Source organism: Bubalus kerabau, chromosome 1, assembly GCF_029407905.1.
Source record: "Bubalus kerabau isolate K-KA32 ecotype Philippines breed swamp buffalo chromosome 1, PCC_UOA_SB_1v2, whole genome shotgun sequence".
Classification (NCBI taxonomy): Eukaryota; Metazoa; Chordata; class Mammalia; order Artiodactyla; family Bovidae; genus Bubalus; species Bubalus kerabau.
In genome coordinates this window covers 257,345,259-257,370,594 of record NC_073624.1, presented here as the reverse complement: position 1 = coordinate 257,370,594, position 25,336 = coordinate 257,345,259, and the positions used below count along the sequence as shown (strand labels likewise).

The window sequence follows — 25,336 nt, the reverse complement described above, 5'->3', positions numbered from 1 at the left end:
AAGTGTTGCTTTTTGACAGGTTTCTTAGGAAACAGGTAATTTGGACTGATATTCCCATCTCTAAGAATTTTCCACAATTTATTGTGATCACACAGTCAAAGGCTTTACACTTAAGAGATTGTAAATATACTGTTCTGATTTAAGTGGAGGCTTGTGAACTATTGAATGAAAGCTTGAACCTTTGGCCCTAGCCAGAGCGTGGTATTTTTACATCAGAATATTTGTTTGAGTGTTTACATTATGGGATATGGAAAGGTTTTGTTCCAGTATGGCGTTCAATAAGTAATTGGTTTGAAGATTTTTCTAGTATGAATTCTGGGTGTAGGCATTATAACATTTTAGGTCTTTGTGGTATAGTGTTATATTAACATATTAATGATATATGATTATACTTCCCACCTGAATTTGATTGCATCTAATTTTGTTTTTTCTTCCTTTAGTGTTGATATACCTTGTAAGTTATTTAATAATTCTATGGTATCAAAATTTGGCAGTAGGTGTAATCTTTGAGAAATTTCCTTTTGGTCATTTGATATCATTTCTGGCTGAAGATGTTATTTTGCTTTTTAGTGTAAGTGAAGGAGTTTGAAATTGTCTTCTTTATAGACTCTTGTATCCATTTTCAGTAAAAATGAAGCAATGTTTTTCCAGCCTAGACTTGGGGCCCCCCAGGCAATGAGTTAAATCATAGCTAAGTCTCAGAAGCATTTCTTTTGTGGTGTTTGGAGTTTTTATGTTGTGTTTTTAAATATTGCTCCTTTTTCCTTATTATCTCCTAATATGTAAGCCCTTCTTCAGAATGCCAGTAAAGAGATGGACCCATAGTGTTTGATACTAATAAAATGAACCACTAGCTTTGCTTGTTTTATTTTTAAGTTGTGGCAAAGAGATAGATAAGGAGCATGGGATTCAGAATATCCTGGAGAGAAAAGTTTGAGCACCTGTTTTCTAGGATGTCTTTACCACTTTTTTTAAAATTAGTTATTTGACTGTGTCAGGTCTTAGTTGCAGCACACAGGATCTTAGTTTCTTGATGCAGGATCCTTCATGCAGTGCGGGCTCCAGAATGTTTAGGCTCAGTAGTTGTGGCAGGCAGGCTCTGCTATTGGCATGTGGGATCTTGCTTCCCCAACCAGGCATTGCAAGGTGGATTCTTAACCCCTGGACCACCAGGGAAGTCCCATGTCACCACTTTTAAACAGTGTTTCATGTTTCATAAAACTCCATCTTGCATGTTAAAAGTTAGATGAAGTTTAAGACTTGTGAAATTGTTCTTATCTTGCTGTCTTAGAAAACTTGGTACTTTACTTCGTTATAAGAAAAGCTACAGTTTGCATGAGGAATAGAGCCAGTAGTCCTCTGTTTAAAAATCAGATATTTTCCCTTTGTTATTTGCGTTCATATTTTTTACACTTAACCTGGCTTCAGCTCTTACTGAAGTGATTTATATCACTTCTTAATCATAAGTAAAATTAAGTTGTGCTTTAAAATTACATAATTTTCAAAATAATTGTGTATGGACTCTTATAATGCTGTTCTCTCCTCTAAGGAGTTCAGAATATTAACCAGGGAAGTCTTAACTTTGTAGTTTTTCTTTATTAATTGAATTACCAAAAAAAATCAATCATAATGTAAATTTAAACTGCAGTGTTTATTACTTTAGTTAATTAGAAAATTTGGAATAGGAAACTATTCCAAGAGCTTAGATTATGCAAGAGGGCTTAGAGTTATGCCTTGTAACCTTTTTTTCTTTCTGCACTCGCAGCTAACTCCTCTCAGAAGCACCTTTCATTACACACAATATATCTTCACCCAGGTTAATGGGATGGGTTTGCACTGAGGGTGAGGCAGGCCCTGCCTTTATCTCCTCTAGCTGGAACTGGCGTTTACTGTCATTTTCTTCCTGGATACCTAATCTTCCTAATTTTTTTTTCCCCCTCTAGAGTCTTTCCAGTTTAAGCAACTGTAGACTATCAATGTCTTTCATTTAAGAGCATAACTGCAAGAACTCTGAAATGAATGATATTCTAATTGAAAAGGAGAAAAAATAGTAATAGGATGTGTATGCAATGATTAAGTTATAGAGAAGTTTTAAAAGTTCACTTACATCTTTAAATGACATGGAAACTAAATGTGCTTTGTTAAATACCCATTAATCATTTTAGTTGAAATTAACATCCTATCAATTTGACAACCTTGCTTAGGCTTAATGTAACAAAATCATGCCAACTTCTACAGTGATGCAGTATACTCTTAGTGCTTATAAATGATTTAGTAGCTGTTAGCCAAAATAGGAAGTGGATTGACAACTATGTTTAGGGAAAACTTATAGAATAATGTTAGATGATTTAAGAAAGCATTTTGAAGGAATAGCACATGGAAATACTACAGAATTCTACATTACAAAGTAAGAACTAGAGTGTAAATATCACTCTTTAAATTCTTACTGTAATTTGCAAAGATTGTTAGTTTTCAGATATATAAGACTTGTAAATTTATTTCCCTTATTAGAAAATAATTTGGCTTCCCTTTTCTCCTAATGTTCAGTATCATAGAAAAACTGACATCTGTTATTATGAAGTTTAAGCTCTTCAGTACAGTTTGAGATATCTGTGTATTGGTTTATAACCAAGAGTCCTGCAGAGTTAAATTGAGCAAGACTGTGTCAGGGTGCTGAGTATTTGGCTAGGGAACTAATGTAAACCAATGGCATTTGCTTGCTTAGTAGTTTTAATTTTTACTTTAAAGAAGTAATTGGCTCAAATACTTGACCATTATACATATATATAACCTGAGTTATGGTGAACATAAGACATTTAGAATGAAAGTAATGTGCCTGGTAAATGTCTTCAGAAGGTGTATGCTGGAGCTCTACAGTATATGTATTTCTGTTATATATGTCCTAAAACATGTATGTGTTATTACAAAGTTGAGATCTTTTTAATCACAAAGTGCAGAGGTTGTCAGCTAGCTTTTCATGCTTGGTTTTCTCTTGTCTTGAAAGGAAATCAGGTATTTCATAGAATGTAGCACTATAACTAATATCTTTATAATAGTCTGTAAGGAAATATATTAAAAAGTTGAAATAAGGATTTCTTGGTTGCCCAGTGGCTTAGACTCTGCACTTCCACCGCAGAGGGTGCAAGTTCAATCTCTGGTCCAGAAAGTTCCACATGCCATGTGGTATGGCCAAAAACGAATTCAGATAAATTGCCAAGACAGCAGTTTTTAGATGGTACCTCCAACTTGCATGTAGATTGTATTCTGAAATGCTTGGAAATAATATAATCTTTTAAGCAAACTAATGCTAAAATGTACTTCCTCCCAGATTAGCCCATGAAAGTTCATTTGATCTGTAACTAGCACACACGGCCACGTTATTTTTCAAAGAAAATAATGCTTTTGCTAATAAGTAGTTAGGAAAATAAATATGAGCAAGTGTTTTTCTTGAATAATGGTATTTGAGAAAAAGTAAGAGAGGTTCATGTGAAAGGAAGATTAGCTAGAGTGGAATTAATCGAGGTGTGAACAGTGAAAGTTGAGCAAGGGGATAATACTGCCTGAAAAGTGACTAGGGTGGTTATTAGTGATACTTCCCATCACACACTTCTGAAGGGCTGATTGCCCCAGGAATAGAAAAATGAGCTATTCTTGTACTTCATTTTTTTTTTTTTTTCACATTTAAAAGGGGGAACTGTCTTCTGAATAAGCTTTAAGAATACAAAGCCTAAGCCTTTTAATTTAGAATATCCTTTAAATTTATAACCCCGAGTGGTAAATAATTTATATTTTTGTTATTACCACGGATGAAAACAGATCTTAGAGTAAAACGTCTTCTTTCTTGATTTTCATTTTGAGTATATTATCCCAGAGAGTAGTTGCTGTTTATTGTGTTGTTGTTCAATCTCTAAGTTGTGTCTGACTCTTTGCAACCCATGGACTATATAGCACACCAGACTCTTCTGTCCTTCACTTTCTCCCAGTGTTTGCTCAAACTCATGTCCATTGAGTCAGTGATGCCATCCAACCGTCTCATCTTCTGTCGCCCCCTTCGCTTGTCCTCAGTCTTTCCCAGCACAGGGTCTTTTCCAGCGAGTCGGCTCTTCGCATCAGGTGGCCAGAGTAGTGGAGCTTCAGCTTCGGCACCAGTCCTTCCAGTGAATATTCAGGGTGGATTTCCTTTGGGATTGACAGGTTTTTATCTTTTTGCAGTGCTAGGAACTCTCAAGTCTTCTACAGTACCACAATTCGCAAGCATCAATTCTTGCACATTCAGCCAGCTCTCACATCTGCATATGACTGTTAGAAGAACCATAAGTTTCACTGTACTGACCTTTGTAGGCAAAGTTATATCTCTGCTTCGTGACTGCAGTCACAATCTGCAGTAATTTTGGAGCCCAAGAAAATAAAATCTGTCACTGTTTTCACTTTTTCTCCATCTGTTTGCCATTAAGTGTTCGGACTGGCTTGCTAGCATGTGTAATGAGCACAATTGTGTGGTAGTTTGAAGATTCTTTGACATTGCCCTTCATTGGGACTGGGATGAAAACTGACCTTTTCCAGTCCTGTGGCCACTGCTGGGTTTTCCAAATATGCTGACATACTGAGCGCAGCACGTTAACATTATCATCTTTTAGGATTTTGAATAGCTCAGTTGGAATTCTGTCACCTCCACTAGCTTTTTTCATAGTAGTGCTTCCTAAGGCCCACTTTGACTTCACACTCCAGAATGTCCTAGATGAGTGGCCACATGGTGGTTATCTGGGTTATTAAGACCTTTTTAGTATAGTTCTTTGTATTATTGCCACCTCTTCTATATCTCTTCTGCTTCCATTAGTTCCTTACCTTTTCTGTCCTTTATCATGTCCGTCCTTGGATGAAACAAGTGTTCCCTGTGCTGTGTGCTTAGCTGCTCAGTCGTGTCTGACTCTGTGACCTTGTGGACTGTAGCCCGCCAGGTGCCTCTATCCATGGGGATTCTCCAAGCAAGAATATTGGAGTTACCATCCCCTCCTCCAAGGGATCTTCCCACCCCAGGGATCGAACCCAGGTCTCCTGCATTGCAGGTGGATTCTTTACTGTGTAAGCCATCAGGGAAGCCTCTAAGAGCTGTAATAATGGTAGTTATTATAGAGGGGCTAATACATATTCTTATGTTCACCATAACTCAGGTTATATATATGTATAATGGTCAAGTGTTTGAACCCTGGATATCTCCAATTTAAAGGTCTATCAAAGGTCTATTAAAGCATAGAATTAATACTGTTTCAGCTTACCTGGATTACCATGTAAAACATTATTTCTATGGCAAAATTTGTTATTGTTTAGGTACCTACTTTATTTTGGGGGGCTCCAAAATCACTGCAGATGGTGACTGCAGCCATGAAATTAAAAGACGCTTACTTCTTGGAAGAAAAGTTATAGCCAACCTAGACAGACTATTAAAAAGCAGAGATATTACTTTGCCAACAGAGGTGCATCTAATCAAGGCTATGGTTTTTCCAGTGGTCATGTATGGATGTGAGAGTTGGACTGTGAAGAAAGCTGAGCACCAAAGAATTGATGCTTTGAACTGTGGTGTTGGAGAAGACTCTTGAGAGTCCCTTGGACTGCAAAGAGATCCAACCAGTCCATTCTGAAGGAGATCAACCCTGGGATTTCTTTGGAAGGAATGATGCTAAAGCTGAAACTCCAGTAGTTTGGCCACCTCATGCGAAGAGTTGACTCATTTGAAAAGACCCTGATGCTGGGAAAGATTGAAGGTGGGAGGAGAATGGGATGACAGGGGATGAGATGGTTGTATGGCATCACTGACTCAATGGACATGAGTTTGAATAAACTCTGGGAGTTGGTGATGGACAGGGAGGCCTGGCGTGTTGCAGTCCATGGGTTCACAAAGAGTCAGACATGACTGAGCAACTGAACTGAACTGAAGTACCTACTCTGTGCCAGTCACTTTTTGGTGCTCCATCTGAGCAGTGAACAAGAGACAAGAATTATTGATAGGAAGTTTACATTCTAGCAGAGATTTATTTCAACTTGCATTTGGAAGATCAAAAAAATCACCTGTCTTTATTACCTTCAAGTTGCTTACTTAGGGTAGATGCCCATAGCTAGAGCAGCTGGGACTCTATTTACATTTATATCCAGTGTCATAGGTAGGATCCTAATAGAGAATGCATAGTAACTATATTAGCATATTTTGAATAGAATCAAAGGACAGCTTCCTTTTAAAGTGGAAGGACAGGGGTCCTTATCCCTGCTTATCTGTTCCTGAATAAGAATTCTTCTGACTATGAGAATGTTTGAACAAACCATTTACTGCTGCCAAGGCAGCTCTATTTTTAAAATGATTTCATGTGTTATTTGCTAAACTATCCTGTATCTTAGGTGCTTTAAGCATTTCCGTAGACACAGTATACAAAATTGTTAGCTTAATGTACTCTGGATCCAGACAACTTAGATTTAAATCCCAGCTGCCTCTAATCTAGCTGTATGATCTTGGTCAAGTGTGTGCATGCGTGCACAGTCCATGGGATCACAGAGTTGGACTTGACTGATGTGACTTTGCATGCATGCATGCACGTACTTGCCCAAGATCACGCAGCTAATCCCTTATCAGTCACATCATTTGCAAATATTTCCCCCAATCTGTGTGTTGTCTTTTTGTTTTGTTTATTGTTTCCTTTGCTGTGCAAAAGCTTTTCAGTTTTAAGTAGGTCCTATTTATTTTTGCTTTTATTTTCATTATTCTAGAAGATGGATTTTAAAAGATTTTGCTGTGATTTACGTCTGAGAGTGTTCTGCCTAGTACATGTTTTCCTCTAGTAGTTTTATAGTGTCCAACTAACGTTTAGGTCTTTAATCCATTTTGAGCTTATTTTTGTGTATGCAGTTAAGGAATGTTTTTATTTCATTCTTTTACATGTTGCTGTCCAGTTTTCCCAGCGCCATTTGTTGAAGAGACTGTCTTTCCACATTTGTATAGTCTTGCCTCCTTTGTTGGTGGTTTTGGTGTGTGGGCTTATTTCTGGGTGTTCTGTCTGTTCCATTGACCCTGTATTTCTATTTTTGTGCCAGTACCATACTGTTTTGATGATTGTAGCTTTGTAGTATAGTCTGAAGTCAGGGAGTCTGATTGCTACAGCTCTGTTTTCCTTTTCAAGATTGCTTTGACTCTTCAGGGTCTTCTTTGTCTCCATACAGATTTTGAGATTTTTTTGTTGTAGTTCTCAAGAAGATGTGATGTGTGTACACATACACACACACACACACACACACAAAATGGAATATTACTCAGTCCTTAAAAAGAATGAAATAAGACCATTTGCAGCAACATGAATGGATCTAGAGAGTGTCATACTGAGTGATGTAAGATGGAGAAGGAGAAATATCGTATGACATCCTTTATATGTGGAATCTAAAAAGAAATTATATAAATGAACTTACTTACAAAACAGAAAGAGACTCATGGACTTAGAAAACAAACTCATGGTTGCTGGGGGTAGGACATAGTTAAGGACTTTGGAAAGGTAACACACATACACTGCTCTATTTAAAATGGATAACCAGCAAAAACCTATTGTATAGCTCATGGAACTCTGCTCAATGTTACGTGCCAGCCTGGATGGGAGGGTGAATGGATACATGTATGTGTGTGGCTGAATCCCTTCCCTGTTCACCCTAAACTATCACAACATTGTTTATTTGTGATAATGCTATAATTAATTGGGGTTAACTGCTATACCCCAATACAAAATGTTTTTTGCCGGGGTCCAGCCCCAGCTGATCCAGGGTATTCGAAGGAGAGACGGCGTAGGCGAGGGTCAGGGAACAACTGCTTAATTAAACGTTAATTAAGGATATAAAGAGTAATAGAATAAGGATAGCTCAGTAGGAAAATTCAGTGGAGAAAAGAGGCTGAGTAGCTTGGTTTACACGGGGGACCAATAAAACTTCAAGACAAGAAGCTTGCACCACTTATGTAGGCCGCAGGCGTCCTTCCGTTCTCCCGAAGGAGAGGAGACACTGAGGCCTCCCCGGTCGGATCTTAGAAGCCCAGGCACAATTAGTAAGCATGGTGGGTTCCGCGCTCCAGATGGAGACTCAACCAGAGTGAGAGAGAGGGAGACATGGGGAGACCAGTATTTCGAGAAACTGATCCCAATTCTTTATTTTCCATGGTCTACTTTTATACACTGAGATGTTACGCAAAAGTCACGCGGGGTCAGCAGTCCTGACTTTTATCAAAGTCAGGTGCTTCATACAAATGTATACAGAGGTCTTAGGGGTGTTACATCATCTTCTGGCCAGGGGGCCTGCTGACAGTTTACGACCCTCTCCTTGTGACAGCGGTCAGTCAACCAGGACACTTATTTCTCCAGGGTGATTATTCTTAAAACAGACGCCACCCAAATAAAGTTACATTCCGATAGGGTGAGGGTATAGTGGGTTTTAGTTGAGGAAAGAATTTACTTAGCCTAAGGTCTAACGTGATTTATATCAAAGGTTAATACTTATTTCTTCTATATATTCATTAATGTGTGTAAGGGCAGGGGATATGGAGACTTAGCAACAAACATTGGCTCAACAAATGAAAAACCCTTCACCAATACAATTTCTAATCAGCCCACTATACTTATACTAATGGTTTTCTAACTTCTCTAAAGAACCTGTTTTTAGAAGGTTTAAAGCATCTCGTGCCTCTCACGGTTGGGAGGCTGTGAGCAATCACATGTGGCCGGACAAGCCTGTCAGGCAGACTAGAGAACCTTCAGAGGAGTTTGTAGGTTAAAACACTCCTATCATGCCCAGGAATTATTATTAACTGGAGCTCTAAGTTAACTCCTTCTCCGAAAGAGGTGGTGGGGGACAGCCCCCCGTAAAGTCAGAGGTGTAGGTGAGAGCACAAAGTAGTAAAGTAGGCAGGCTCTGGTTATGGGGGTAGATGCTTGAGGATTTCCAGGGGGACTCCTGAGGCTCGATCCCGCCTTTGCGTATGTCAAGCCTCCTTCCTCATGACCTTTGCCATGGGCGGAGTGCCTCACGCCGGCCCCCAACAGTTTTTGATGTTAAAAAATAAAAAAAATAAAAGAATGCTAGTGTGGATTCCCACGCCCTCTTCCAAGGAATCTTCCCGACCCAGGGATCAAACCCTTTTCTCTCATGTCTCCTGTATTGGCAGGTGGGTTCTTTACCACTGGCACCACCTGAGAAGTCTGAACCTGCCTGTGCCACAATTTTTTTTAAATCTGGAAAAGTAGTGATAATAGTTGGCTAATGTAGGGATGAAATGAAATAATTGCTAATGCTTAGCACTTGGCAAGTACTAAATGACAGCTGTTATTATTTTCCATGCTCGACATATAATTTACGTAAAAGTTGCTTTTCTAGATTTTTTGGCAAACAACTTATTTTGTTGGGTGGGTTTATGCTTTCCAGGAGAATAATTTGATATAACAGAAATCTGGATTCTAGCTATGGATCATCCACTGATTGATCTTGATTTGATTAATTATTAAGAGGGGGTCGGCTGGATGGCATCACTGACTCGATGGACGTGAGTCTGAGTGAACTCTGGGAGTTGGTGATGGACAGGGAGGCCTGGCGTGCTGCGATTCATGGGGTCGCAAAGAGTCGGACGCGACTGAGCGTCTGATCTGATCTGATCTGATCAGATAAAATAATGTATTTAGTATTTTCATATAAAATTTAAATATTTTAGAATAGGTGAGCATGTTGAATCTTTGGTTGATTTTGAGTACTCAACAGAAACCTGTTTTTTGTTTCATCATAGTGTGAAATGGTGATCCCAGATGCTCAGTTTTTGTACTGAAGCTTACCAATGACTGTTAAATTTTTGTAATTCTCAAAGTTTAAATTAGTGGATGATTTACAGATGATTCCTGTGATGTGTGTTTAATTCTAAATTCAAACTACTTGACAATCACGCCCAATAAAAAGAAGTTCCCTAAGATGCTTTTCATGTCACCAAGACCCTATTTCATAAAATTATTGTAATAACCTCCTAATGAATTTGAGTTAGAGAAACTGGAAATACATTATTTTCCTAATTACAGTGTAGTATGTATATGTGCGTGTTTTATTTTAAAATGTTACAAACTTCGCTTAGATTTGCTTTGTTTTTATGTCCTATTTTCTGAAAGACTATTCAGATTTTCATTAGTTTTTCACTTCCTTCCAAAAGACACTTTGTAGAGAAATATTGTAGAATCAAAATGAATGTTGTAGTCAAATTTTATTGGAGTTCAGGTCCTATAAAGATGGTTGTGTTTAACTTCCACAAAGTTATTTGTTGTTTTTCCTGAACTTTTCCTTTTTCAGCAAAGTTCTATTTTCATTAACTACACACTATTTTAAAGTAGAAGATGGTGGTGAAAGATCAGTCTGTGTTACCTTTGGATTTTTTTTCTTTGTGAAAGCAATGGCTGTCTTGATTGTAACAGAAAACTATCTGGAATTCGGACTTGAAACAGGTAATAATTTAAGTTCTTAAAATTAGGTTTATATTCTGAAATGTTCTAAATAATTAACCTTTATTATTCTTAAGATTTTTTTTTTTAGCTAAGTTTTTTCTCGCTTTTTCCAAAAATGCTCTCCCCTCCTCATTTTTTCCTCAAACTTAAATAAGTGTTTCTAATGCTAATATTTACTCACATAGATAAAGATGCAGATTATAATGCAAATTATATGGAATGTATATATATATATCAAAGGGGTGTTTTCAAAGGCTATTTCTCCTAATAACTAAATTTTATTGCATTATGACATACTAATTAGCACATGAAAGAGCTAAGCTTGTCACTTCAGAATTTAAGATACTCTAGCATTTTATTTCCAAAGAAAGATTCTGTATTTTACTCCTATGATAAGAGTAAATTTTCTTCCCCCTACAGGGTTTACAAATTTTTCAGACAGTGCGATGCAGTTTCTTGAAAAGCAAGGTTTAGAATCTCAGTAAGTTTTTTTTTAATTAAGTATTATTCAAGTTAAATTTTTCCATTTTTAGTAAAATAGCACTTACTGTAAGTAGTTCTTTGTTTTTAATCAGTGAAAAGAGTTCTTTTTTAAGTAGGACTGTCTCTTTTAGCAGTATCCTTACTCATATTTTTTACATTTGTATAAACTTAGTATCTTTTATAGAATTTGGATTTGAATTTGCTCTTACTTAACTTAATTCTTCTTCCATCAGACAGTAAACGAAATTCATGAGTCACATGTTATTTTTTTGTTGAATATGTAGGTAAGATTGTTAAAACTGTTGCTTAAGAGATGTCTGATTAAGTTCATAATTCACTAAAATCCCTTATAGTGGTAGAATAAGAACTGTCTTTCTGTAGGAGTTTACTTTGTATTATTTGTATTATTGTGATTTATAAAGTAATTAATTAGAAGAAAAGAAACTTCTGGAAGGTTCACTTCAAAAACTTAACAGCTTTTTAAAAAATTTTAATTTTAGGGGTCCTGTTTCAAAACTTACTTTCAAATTTTTCCTGGCTATTTTCTGTTCACTCATTGGGGCTTTTTTGACATTTCCTGGATTACGGCTGGCTCAAATGCATCTGGATGCCCTGAATTTGGCAACAGAAAAAATTACACAGTAAGCGGAAAATGTACATAAGCACATGCAGATAAATATATGTTTTCCATCTTAATGAAGGTATATTATTGTAATGAAATCATAAATTATTGTATTGAAAATTAATAACCATTTGATGTCGCACTGCTTCCTCTTTCTACTATAAGCAAGTTTCTTCCATTCTTTTCTAAACTTTATGTCCTGTGTAAGAAAAAACACTAATTATTAAATTTCTTTTCTTCCTGTTAAAATGGAAATATCAATATTTATGTTCTTTTGAACTCAGAGTTCAATGTTTATGATATCGTAATCTCTACCACTGATCTGAGGATCTATGGGAATTTCTTTCAATTAGAATTTTCAAGTTAAAAGTACTTATTTAAATTTCATATAAATGATTTGATTTAACTTAATTTTGTATTTAAAGCATTTTATTTTATAATGTTTTGAAATTAAATCTGTGTACATAAGAAATGTTTGTTTTCCTTATATTACTGACCTATTTGTAAGCTTATTTTACTTTGGGATTACTAATACTGTAGTGTTAAATTATAGTTTACTATTTTAGTTTTCAAATAGAGAAATTGTATTTGAATCTCTATGTATAAGTCAGAGCCTACTTAATATATTCTTTGTGATTGTCAGAGATTCTTTTCTTGGTGTAGACACCTTGGCAGAGGAACAGATTTTTATCTTCATCATTTTATATCCAGATCCAAATTTCCAAGTCCTCTTTTTGTTTTGCAGTAGAAGCCCAAGTTGAGAATATTCCATTTTGATATGTGTATTTATAGTCATTAAGTTTCTCTGAATAGTCATATTTCCTAACATTTCTGCTCTTTAAAAACCTACATTTAATGATGCTGATTCTCTGTCTTTTCATGTTCTTCTGTCTCCTACCTCTGTCATTTTCCTTTATTTTAATTTTGAAAATGTTTTTGTGTTTTTCCTCTCCTCCCTTTCTTCCTGCATATGCTTTGTGTGTGTTTACTTATTCTCACCTCCTAGTACACACTCCTTCATTCCTCTCTTTTCTGCTCCTTTTACTCAGCATGCTCTTGGCTACATCCTGCTTTTCTTCCACCATCCGTCTCTCTAATGGCTTCTTTTAAAACAAAACCTGGTTCTCCCCCTCCTCTCTACACACACACACTTCAGTCCACTAACCCCAGTGTTATAATTTAAATAAGCTGAAAGGGTGGGTGGAGGGGAGCCCTTCACCAGCTACTGAAACCGCTGTGGGCTGCTCCTTGATACTAGAGTGTTCCCTAGCAACACTGCATACCTAATACTGCTGCTTTCTTCCCCCGCGCCCGATGGTTTACCCAGGCTGTGGGATGAAAGAATCACTTTATAAAAACATTTAAAGCATTTAGTGGTAGTTTGGGATTGGAGACACTGAGGGTTGGGGGGGTGGGGGGCCACATTTTCTTTTCCTTCTCAGAAAAATGTAGCTTCTTATGATTTTTCCCTTTGGGAATCTGGAGTTTTATTTTCCATGTATTACAAACGGCCCCCTCACACACACACACACATTGTGTTGTAGCACTCTGCCCGGATCCAGGGTGTGGCAAGCTAGTTTTGTAGTGAGAGCAGCAGACTGGTGCAAAGAGCTGCATTCTCTTCACCCCCGTGGCCAGGCAATAGTACTTGCTTTAGGGCCAGAGCTTAGAACCAGAGTTCCACCTCTCTCCGGTCAGGTAGGTCTTCATGGTTTCCTGAGCCAGCCGTTTACTCACAGAAATCACTATCACTTACACTGCAATGGAATTTTAAAGTGTGTGTATGTGTGTGTGTATTTTAAACCCTCCAGTTTAGTCTCTCTTCCTCGCATGGTTTGTAATGAAAACAGTACATGGTAATAAAATAGTCTGAAGAACATCTTTCTGAAACAAGGACAGTCTTTATCAGTCATCTGTCTGTAGGGTACAGACTTGGGGCAAGAGTTAACAGTGACATTACATCTCACACCTGAAACCTTTTGCTGTATTAGGTATATTGCCTTGTAGGAGTAATGTGAATTTCTCCTGGTTTGTATAGGATAGGGAAATTCATTTCAGATACGTTCATAATTCTTCAAGAAGAAATAAAAATGTGAATCATTTATGATTTTAACAATTAATTAAAACATTATACATGATCATTACAAATGGAGTGGCTTCCACCTGCCATGTCCCGTCTAGTATTTTGGACCTTGTAATAGTATTTTGGACCTATTAATCAGAAGCCGCTTTGTGTCTGCTGGACTGAAAAATATCAAAAGATGACTCCTGTCCTGAAAATCCATTGGATTCATTGATTGTTTAGAGAATTGTTCAAGTTCCGGTGTATTAAATCAGGGATACAGTAGGAAATTGTTAAAGAACCCTAGAGTGGGAGTGAACAGATTTAGATTTTAGTGCTTAATCTCTTTCTCACCTGTAATATTACCATGTGCAAATCATTTAACTTTCCTCAATCTAAACGTTCTCATCTGAAACATTAAAATAATGAGGTGTTTTTATAAGGGCTCAAATTAGTGTTGAGTGATAGTGATTAATATAAAATAATGGTGGCAACAGTACCTTAATATAGAATACTTAAAGTTCCTACCTTCATTTTTTAAGTCCCAAGTTTCTGTAGTTTATTAGTGTATTTTGCTTCTGGGTTTTTATGTTTATTTCTTACATACTTTCAGAACATTACTTCATATCAACTTCTTGGCACCTCTGTTTATGGTTCTGCTCTGGGTAAAACCCATCACCAAAGACTACATTATGAACCCACCATTGGGTAAAGAAAGTGTCCCTTTGTAAGTATGGGTATTTGGGGGCTAATTTTTATTTAATTATGTAATCAAAACTTTTCTAAAATGTTTTTTACTGTGTTCATGTTTTTAATTATAATATTGTTTGTGTTTTTAAAACAATATTATTATCTTGTACAGTTCTAAGTTTTTCTGCTTTTTCACTTGATGTCCAGTTGATATCTGAGATTTTTCTTTATTTTTTTGATAGCACTTGTTTTTAAGACACTTTGTACGTTTCTGTTATTTTTTCTTAATTGTGAAAATTATAGAGGAAAAATTTTATAAATGAAAGTTCATCTATTCAGCCCCTTAAGAGTTATTAATATTTTCCATATTCAGTTTTTTGTTTTATTTTTTGATAAAGTATCTTTTCAAGTAAATCAGAAACATAACATTTTTACCCTTAAGAACTTGAGTATGTCTCTCTAAAAAATAAAGATATTTTTCTACATGACAGTGTTGTCATACCTATCAAAATTAAAAATAAAGCTTTAACATTATTATCTAATAGTAAGTCCTATTCCCCAATTAAACAACTGTACTTTAACAGAAGAAGAAGGAAACAAACAGTTTGTTAAAAGGCATTAGTAACTGTACTTGATATGTTAGCTCATTAGCCTAATGGAACTATATTAGAATAATAAAAAGATTCAGGCAGAGCTGGTTCAAACCCCAGTTCTGATCCTCACTAAAGCTGTCACTTGAGGGAGATTATTTAACTTCACTGAGCCTCTGTTTCCCTATCTGGGAAATGAAGATAATAGTATCTACCTCGCAAGGTTATCATTGGAATTAAATGAAAGAACACATGTAATGCAACTGGCTAGAAGTAAGTGCTTAATAAATGTTCCTTCTACTGCTTTGCCTTATCAAAATTAAAATAGAAAAACTTGACTAGTCATTGATTCCACAGTATGCATTTTACATTATGTATTTCTTATAGATCCTGGTACAGATTTGTGTTGGAATAAGTGTAGAATCAGTGATGACCATGATTTGTTTTTTTTTAACACTTAACCTTATTGAACTAAGAAGTATACTTTGAAGTCATTACATTTTTTCCCCACATAAGTAAGCTTTAATGGTAATTTCAACTTGACAGGTTTGCTCTGAGTATTTAAAAGTTAATCCTAAGGATTGTAGGGTTCTAGACTAAGGTAGAGAATCTGCCTGCAGTGCAATGTGGGTGACTCAGGTTTGATCCCTGGGTCGCGAAAATCCCTTGGGGCAAGAAATGGCAACGCACTCCAGTATTCTTGCTTGGTAAATGAAGGAAACAAAATTATAGTCTTATCTGTGCTCCATTTTATTCCTTTTTTATTTGTTAGATCATTACATTAAGCGATGAGACAGCAGTGGTTTTTAATTTTTGTTTAAAATCCGAAGCCCATGTGGTAGATTGAGAAAGAATGGCTGCCCATTAACCCAGGTCCTTCGTCTGTCACATGGAGTAAATGGTTGGTCAAAGGCCTTTATTTGTAGTGAGAAGCAAAAATGGTTAGAATGTAGTTTCAACCCAGAAATGTATTTAAATTCATCCATCCATGTGTTCTGCTTGGGCATCAAGAAATGAAATGCAGGCAGAGTCCATGTGTGCTTGTAACCTCTTAAGAAAACCAAAAGAGAACATGTACAGTGATACCTAGAATGGCTTCAAGAATTTGGAGAAATTTCTTCTGCCTTTTCTTTACCTGCATATTTTGCCCCACCTCAGACTCTTTACTGAGATACCCTATCATATCACCTGACCAAATCCTTATGAAGTTAGGTAAGCAATCTGAATTAGAGGTACTAATTAGATAACTATTAGTGGGACTGTTACCTAAATCCTGAACTCCTCGTAAACAGGGCAAATATTTTTTGATTCACTGCCTCGTACCATTCCCTTCATTTGTATTACCTGTCATCCTCAAAGTGTATATACTAGCTGTCTACCAGCCAAGCGGCCTGCTTGCACCACACCAGGGAGCACAGTATTGTGTGTAGGCCCTGGAAGGTTCAAGGCTGTGGACGGTCCTAAATCTTTGTGTACTCTTATTCTCACATGACTGATGCTTTAATCTTACTGTTCATTATAATGTAAATGTATTGATAAAAGTTGGCCTTTATGCTTCCTAACCAATGTGCATTTCTCATGGCCTTGTAAAAAGGAAACCCAAAAAAAGCATGCATAATAAAAGCCTTTGTTCCATCCCTCTATCACCTCTGTTTCATAAGTACTTCAGCCAAGACTGTATCCTTTCCCATCTTCTCTGCCTTTTCTGTTTCCTGTACTGTTCTTCAACTTTATTTCCACAGGCAGCTTTTTCTGTATTGTAGTTTTAGTCCCTTTCCTAGGTGCTTACACTGGATGGAAGACAGGGATGATAACAGAGCCTATTTTGGAACAAAGTGTTGGTTTTATATCTTTTCCCACTCATTCTTCTTTATAGCCATCCAGTCTACCCTCTTAGTCTTTAAGAATTTGGGGGAGACCCTTGTAAGTTCCGCATCCTGTCTGGCAGATCACTAGACACATTTCAACAGTCATATGTTTAACTACCTGATGTGTACTAGAAATTTGAATAGAGTCAGGCACGGTGTAAGCATTATCTTCAAATTATAATGTTATCTTTTATCAAAGCAGAAACCATGGTCTTTTTAAAATGTTAAACCCCTAAAGGACATCAGAATTTACCTCTTCTTTCTAAAGTCCTTTAAAGAACATCTGATTTTATTGTATTATATCAGAATTCTTGATCCCAGTCAGGAATTCAGCAGAGTGAAAGATCCTAGTCAGGTGTTTATGTGATCAAACAAAACTGTAGCCAGAAACAGATGGGTTGTTAACTTGATAGTTCACGGGCAAGCTCCTGGGGTTTCCTTCCTTCTTTCTTGTAGTCTCCAGTTTAAGAACTCCCAACTTCCCTTTTTGCTTAGAGCCATTCCCCTACCCCCACGCTGGGAGGATGGATAGAGAAAGGAATCCCAAGTATTGCTCTACGTTTTTCTTTTAGACTTATCTGGTACTTCTTTGTTACATGATGCATTTATTTGTTATGCAAGTGAAAGTATCCTATAAGTCTGTGATAGAATGGGACACTTTTCATGTCTCCAGTTGTAACTAAGTCTAGATTTACTTGTATTAAATATCTTATCCAATGAACATTAACACATATAACTAGCATGCTAGCATTTGTTGGTCTTTGAGAGCACCATATCAACTTTTTGATCTGTAGAATGACAGAAGCTACGTTCGATACTCTGCGACTCTGGTTAATAATCGTGCTCTGTGCTTTGCGGTTGGCCATGATGCGTAGTCACCTGCAAGCTTACTTAAACTTAGCCCAGAAATGTGTGGATCAAATGAAGAAAGAAGCAGGCCGAATAAGCACAGTTGAGCTTCAGAAAATGGTAAGTTTTACATTGTAATCAAAATGAAAAATAGCAAATACTGATGGCGCTAGCAGTAAAGAACCCACCTGCCAATGCAGGAGACCCGGGTTTGAACCTGGGTTGGGAAGATCCCCTGGAGGAGGGCATGGCAACCCACTCCAGTGTTCTTGCCTGGAGAATCCCATGGACAGAGGAGCCTGGCAGGCTGCAGTTATGGGGTGGCAAAGGATCAGACACGACTGAAGCAACGAACACCACATGCACAAAAATAAAAGTGCTTGATTTCCTTCAGTAGTACTTTCATTCCATAATATTCTTATTATGAACAGATAGAATAATCTTAAACTGACAGATGTCAGAGACCTTGATCTGATTTTGGTGTTAGGTGAGGAAAGGGTCTCAGTGCCCCTTCCTGCCTTAAGTACTTTAAGTATCATACAGTTTGGGTTACAAAGCTGTGGTTTATCTACGTTTGCTAAATGGGACTCCCCTAACTGATCTGAAAGACATCACAGTATATTGTATAGCTTTTGTGACTTAAAGAATAGGAAATACTAGTTTTAGTGACTAAATGTATTCTTTTTAACATTAATCCAAGTACTTGAACATGGAACATAAGTAAACATAAGTTTACTTAATGGAGAGCCCAGAAGAGGAAGGTGCTAGGAATCCATCCACTGTTGTAATGGACTAGGCCCACAACCTGATCAAGTCTTTTTAAAGAAACATGGTGTCAGATCCTCTTGTTTTTTACTCTGGAATTCCATCTTGACTCTTATCAAGATTCAAATAACTCTTTATGTTTTACCTTTCATGTATTTTCATACTTTGAATTTTACCTCAGTCTAATGTAAATAGGGATTAATATTTTTATTTATGAGGGGTTTATGTTCATATATGACTCTTATTATTTACTTTGATATTTTAGGTGTCTTTAGAAATTTTAGCATTTTGTTTTATATTTGAATAAGTAAATATATGCCATTTGAATTTCAGTGATTTTGTTTCTCCAATTTGTATTAATCGCTTAACTATTTTTAAGGGATTTAATGCTTTTTTCACATTTTAAAGAACCTTCACACTTAGCCTTTCTGAAGTCAGTCTGGGGGCATTTATAATGAAGTACAAATTTATTTCCAGTTAGCTTTCTTCCCATGGAAGGATTATTTATCCTTTAAGCGATTCGGTTTGATACAAAAGTCTAACTCACTCGTAGCGTGCCAGCTGTGTTAGAAGCCTAAGCGTGTCGTTTCAGGTCGCGCGAGTCTTTTACTGCCTTTGCGTCATTGCGCTGCAGTATGTGGCTCCTCTGGTCATGCTGCTTCACACAACCCTGCTTCTGAAAACTCTAGGTAGGCATATCCTGGCAGCTGCGACGCTCACTGCTCTGCTTTCTACCTGTAATGAATAGTGTTTTCTGTTACCTACAAAGAAATGTGCCTCTTAAAATTGATTCTCTCTTTAGAAGTTTTACGAGGAAACATGGGAGCCTTTAAGCTCTAGAAGTTGATTCATTGATTTATCTTCCTCATGTTGAAAACTCAGACCCATATGGTTTTATAATGTTAAAAGAATTGTTTGCTAAAGGTTAATTCTGAGTAACTTGAGTGAGCACTTTTTAATCTTAATATTTTGTATTTTAAGATTGTGTTAGTGCATAACGTTTAAATTATTATGCGGTACTTTTAAATTTATGAATTGTAGGATCTTTTGGTGGGTTCTACTTCAGATAATTTAACGTGGATAGAATAAAGATTTCTTGGTGGCAGAACAAAGTTCTTCTATGAAGTCTGTTCACTAAGCAATCAAGCCCCTCTGTGGTGTTACTCAAGAATTATCTATTACCGAGTTGATTATTTCTTTGCTTAGATCTGGCAATCTGCCAATGTAGGGGTTTTAGAAGCCCAAAAGAATTAAAAGCATTGTTGGGTGGACTTACAGATACTATAGAGCTGATGATAGATGTAAATAATCTTTCGGGAATCTATAGAACATAAAAGAGGAGCTCAGTGGTGAATTATGTGACTCATATCCTATCAACATAGGAAAGTATATGATGAAAACACTTCTGGAGCTATTAATAGTCTCTCACATTGGGATCATAGATAGTTTCTGAGAAAGAAATTACTCTGATATTCTAGAGGTAGAAAAGATTCTAAGAAGTTACAGAATCTGTTCTGTCACCCAGTAGAGGTAGTTGATTCATGGGTTATACAGGGAAGAGAATGTTTTTGCTATTTTACCAGATTTTAATGCAGTTAATTAAAAGTAAATTAGTTTTTGGCTTTTATGTGTAGTTCTATTGAGAAGGTTAGATTATAGTCTGGTCAAGTTAAGTGAATTTTCCCTAAATATGTAGAAAGCTTATTATTTTACTTTATTTTCAATACTTTATTTTCAACATAAAATAATTTGTTGTGCCACTTCTTATTCTTAATTTGAAATATAAGTTTAGGAATTTTTTTTTTTAATAAGAAGCTTTGGAGTTACTTACTCTTCAAATTTTATTTGCGTCTTTAATTTTCTAGGTAATCATTCCTGGGGGATTTATCCGGAATCTGTGTCTGCCTTGCCAGTGGATAATAGTCTACCCTCCAATTCTGTTTCCTCTGAAGTGCCATCTGCTGATGGGAAGGTGAAGGTAACTGTTACACAAATAACAGTGGCGCTGAGCAGCTTAAAAAACATTTTCACTCCTCTGCTTTTTCGAGGACTTCTGTCTTTTCTGACCTGGTGGATTGCTGCTTGTCTCTTTTCTACAAGCCTTTTTGGGCTTTTCTATCACCAGTATCTCACTGTGGCATGAATCTCAGTTAACAAAAACGGATATCAAAGTCACACTTTGAATTCAAATATCGTACCCTTGAAGGGCCAGTGAAAACCAGAAGAAAGCAAATACAAAGGAAAGAAACCATATCAGAATATCTTGTTTTAAATACTTCCTCTGTATTCTCAGGGTGGATTAATGGTATTAATATTTTAAATTATAGAATAGGTTGTTAACTGCTATACTATGGTATTGAAATTTTAACTCCTTGCATTAGGGATGTGAGAGGGCTATCTGCAGGTGTAATACTTCCAATGACCTTGGTTTACAGAAACCTCCATCAGTCTTTGAAACTTCTCATATGACTCCAGTTATTGATTGGTTCTGTTAATGGTATTAAGGTACTGTTGATATTCATCGTAGCTGCCTATAGAACAATCTTCAAACTGAGCCATGCTTTAGGGGAGGGAAGGGAGTTAAAGTCACTTCTGTTGGTAATATACCACTCTTCAAACAGCAACAACGACAAAATCCAACAGAAAGGAAGAAATAGCTACTGTATATTACAGTAAAGAAAGCTGCATAGAAATTTTAAATTAAATGGAGATGTACATGCTTAATATTTACAAGTACTGCTGCTTGAGAGTAGCGAGAGTATTGCTTTAAAATACATTCTATCCAACTTGAGAGATCTTTTAAATGATTGGCTACATGAACATTTGCAGTCTTGCCATTAGGTTTGGACCTCCCATATTTTATTTTATTCTATGATCCTAAGTATAGTTCTTTTTAATAGTCTAAAAGTATTTATCAATGTTGATCAGACTTTTAAAAAATTACTTTGTAATCCTGCTGACTACCTGTATGTATTGTACATATATATATTATATATTAAATATATAATATATTGAGATTATAAAAGATGAAAATATTGGATTCTTATAATATTTTAAGTTGCTGAATGTATGTTAAAATGTGATTGAATGAGATGCGTTTGTATCTAGAAATTTTTTCTTCCTGGAATGAGATTAAAATACATTTTGAAAATTCATCCGAGTAAGCAGTTTATTTGCGTTGCCTATGTGTGAGCGTCTAGAGAAGGAAATGGTCTTGCCTGTAGAACGTCCATAGGGTCGCGAAGAGTCAGACACAACTGAAGCAACTTAGCACACACACGTGTGAGAGTACTTCCGATTTTATAAATACTTAGGTGATTGCTCCCCAACTAAAATTCTTTTTCTATCATTAAAAAAAAAATTAGAACCTTTCCCACTCTAGACAAATCTGGTATCATTTAAGCCTATGTTATATAGGACTTGTTTTAATTTTGTAGAGATTTTATTTGCAGTGTTTTTCCTTTCTAGGACAGAAATTGAAGTAATTTGAGAAATTCAAAAAATGGGGGGAAAAAGTAAATTTTTTGGAATGCTTTTTTACATTGGGAATGAATATAAGAGATAAACAGATTCCAGCCCCCCTCAAATGAGTAGAATTTATTGGTAAATATTCTTGCATTTAACTGTCTTGTGAGGCTGTGTATTATGTTTCAGTGCTATTGTCACTATTGAAAGCAGTTTTGAGGCTCTTCCTTCTTTTGGCATTATTTTCAAGCCTTGTGGTTCATATTCATTTGAATAATCTCAGTATAGCAAATTCCTATCTTTGGGTGTAGATTAAATATTTTGAAAATAGCTGATATTTTGAATAAGACTAAGTAATAAAATAAGTGCTTAAGTTGGATAAAGGTCTTTGAAGAATTGTGAATATAGCCTAATGATAGTTCATGTGTGTTTCCAAAAGAAGCATACCAAATATATCTTGAGATATCAGCATTACTGAAATAAGTATCTTATAACAAGATTACAGTGAAGTATGACATTTATTTTGTATATGAAAGTTCTCACATGTTGGACTTGGAAAAAATCTCTCCTGTTGTTTATAACCATTCTAATTTTAAAAGTTATATTATGAAAGTTACAATTAAAGTTATTTTGATTTTCAAAGATTGTATAGTGGAGTTACATGGAGGAAAGGAATAGAATTCATTGTTAGATGGACTAGCATGTATTTCTGAAATACTATTGATTTCACTCTTTTGAAACTTGAATTCTCCCTAAGTATACTATGAATTTATAGAAGCCACTGGTTAATTGAAGTGGTGGACTTAATTTTTTTAGCCTTTAAAGCAAATTTTGAGAGAAAGATGATTGTAACTACCAACTGGTTAATTTAAACATGTCCTTGTATCAAGGATTATATTAAATGCAAAAGGGCTTGTACTTTATGTAAACCAAGTAATATTTTGAAGTCGAGATATAATTCATATAAAGTTGTAGTATAACAGTGGTTTTTTGATGTATGTATATGTTGCAAAGTGACTGCAAGTAATATTTTTGAATATCTCAAATTAGGTCAATAGAACTATTGTTTACATTAGACTCTAATCGGTATAAATGCTTAAGAAATCAGTTATTTTTATTTTATATTTTTGCCAGATTAACTGGGAACCCATAAAATCTTGCTTCCTATGGTCTGTAGAATATTACTTGATAATTTCTTGGTTCCTGCCCCCATCCCCTGGCCATTGCACTGTAAATATTAGAGCTCTGTTGTACTCCCATTGATTTGTCCAAAATGAAAAGCATATGCTGCTGCTGCTAAGTCACTTCAATCGAGTCTGACTCTCTGCGACCCCATAGACGGCAACCACCAGGCTCCCCCATCCCTGGGATTCTCCAAGCAAGAACACTGGAGTGGGTTGCCATTTCCTTCTCCAATGAATGAAAGTGAAAAGGGAAAGTGAAATCGCTCAGTTGTGTCGGACTCTTAGCGACCCCATGGACCGCAGCCGACCAGGCTCCTCCGTCCATGGGATTTTCCAGGCAAGAGTACTGGAGAGGGGTGTCATCGCCTTCTCCATGAAAAGCATATAGTTCTATCTTAATATTGTATTTATTTTGATAATCTTTGGTTTTTCCCCAGAATTTCAATTGTTACGCATAAATGACCAATGCATCCTTGCAGTGTGGACTCACTGTCTTATTGTTTCTGATATAAATATCATTGGTAAAATAGTAACATTTCTTCTTAAGTTATGATTCAGAAGAGATATTCATCTATTAGTGGAATTGATAGGTCCAGGAAGCAATAAGTAGAATTCATTATAAAGTCTGTAATGGGAACTTAACTGGGTAGATTTTATTCTTTCAAGTGAAAGATTAAATTCTCAGTATTGCAAAGCTTGGGGTCTCAACATTCTCTGAATTCATACACACTTTCTGAGCTATCTTATAATTGAAAATGGTCTATCATCGTATATGGCTATTCAGCAAAATAAAACTAAGTGATTTTTGAATGTCGATCATCCTATGTCTTCACAGAGCTTTAGGTGGCTTAAAGAATCAGATTTAAACACACTGTCCTAGAGCTTGAACCCAGTGTCTCAAATAGTCCTACATTCTCATCATCTAATTCCCATTTGTCTCATTATGTCTGTACTCTGAGTTTATAGCTGAGCTGATTATATGCCATGAAAACTCCAACATGGACATTAAGCATTAAGGATGATCAAAGAGCTGATGTCAACCTTTCCCTTCTTTTTTTTTTTAAATCTTTAATGATTCAGAGAGTTTGCATTTTTTCTGTTCTGTTGTTCTGTGTTTTATTTCTTTTAAAACTCCCTGTATGTAGTTATTCCTCCCCTTCCTCCCATTTGGCAGAAAGCTACCCATTTTATTAAATGAAGTAGCATGATTTTGTAGCAAGAATGTTGATCTTAGAATCAGGAAGCATTTTTTTGCACCCCATTTCTACCTGCAATTAGTTTTGTTTTTTGTTTTTTTTTTCTTTTTTACACTTACTAGACATTCAATCCATACTAATTAGATAAAACTGAATTGTCATCACCGTTGACCTCAGAGCGGGGTGTGTGTGTGTGTGTGTGTGTGTGTTAGTCTCAGTCTTGTCCTACTTTTTACAACCCTGTGGACTGTAGCCTGCCAGGCTTCTCAGTCCGTGGAATCCTCCAGGCAAGAATTCTGGAGTGGATTGCCATGTCCTCCAGGGGATAAAACTCGGGTCTCCTGCATTGCAGACAGATTCTTTATTGTCTGAGCCACCAGAGAGAACCTCAGGTTAATCATGTTAAATAAAGTAAATAGTTTACATTAAATATATAACTATACTGTATATTTCCAAATCTGATATTAACTTGCTGTTTATGTTAGCATGAGAAAAATGAATAACTACTTTTGGCTTCAGGAATGGTTACAAATCATATTAGTTAGAAGACATTCATTTATTGTTAGTTGAGAATGACTTTACAGAGAATATTTTCTCCAGGAGTATTTTGGTTTGTACTCATTTAATTCTTTGTTCAATTAATATGAATTCAGTTCAGTTCAGTCGCTCAGTCGTGTCCAACTCTTTGTGACCCCATGAACCGCAGCACATCAGGCCTCCTTGTCCATCACCAACTCCTGGAGTCTACCCAGACTCATGTCCATTGAGTCGGTGATACCATCTAACCCATCTCATCCTCTATCATCCCCTTCTCCTCCTACCTTCAGTCTTTCCCAATATCAGGGCCTTTTCCAGTGAGTCAGCTCTTTGTATCAGGTGGCCAAAGTATTGGAGTTTCAGCTTCAACATTAGTCTGTCCAATGAACACCCAGGACTGATTTCCTTTAGGATGGACTAGTAGGATCTCCTTGCAGTCCAAGGGACTCTCAAGAGTCTTCTCCAACACCACAATTCAAAAGCATCAATTCTTCGGTGCTCAGCTTTCTTTATAGTCCAACTCTCACAT

The 25,336-nt window shown here is 36.2% G+C and overlaps 1 protein-coding gene across 9 annotated transcripts in view; it reads left to right on the top strand.

Moving 5' to 3' along the window:
• TMEM161B (transmembrane protein 161B) overlaps nt 1–21,565 on the top strand; it is a 182,014-nt gene extending 160,449 nt beyond the window's left edge. For 4 of the 9 annotated variants that reach the window (XM_055563669.1, XM_055563715.1, XM_055563709.1 and 1 more), the window contains 7 exons: nt 10,345–10,496; nt 10,917–10,977; nt 11,480–11,620; nt 14,277–14,390; nt 17,606–17,780; nt 19,018–19,114; nt 20,291–21,565. In XM_055563669.1, coding sequence (XP_055419644.1) covers nt 10,345–10,496; nt 10,917–10,977; nt 11,480–11,620; nt 14,277–14,390; nt 17,606–17,780; nt 19,018–19,114; nt 20,291–20,568 — 1,018 coding nt within the window. In that variant the 3' untranslated portion in view covers nt 20,569–21,565. The remainder of the gene's footprint in view (nt 1–10,344; nt 10,497–10,916; nt 10,978–11,479; nt 11,621–14,276; nt 14,391–17,605; nt 17,781–19,017; nt 19,115–20,290) is intronic. The other 5 variants (XM_055563732.1, XM_055563676.1, XM_055563693.1 and 2 more) reach the window with 5 other exon arrangements.
• The last annotated feature ends 3,771 nt before the right edge of the window (nt 21,566–25,336 follow it).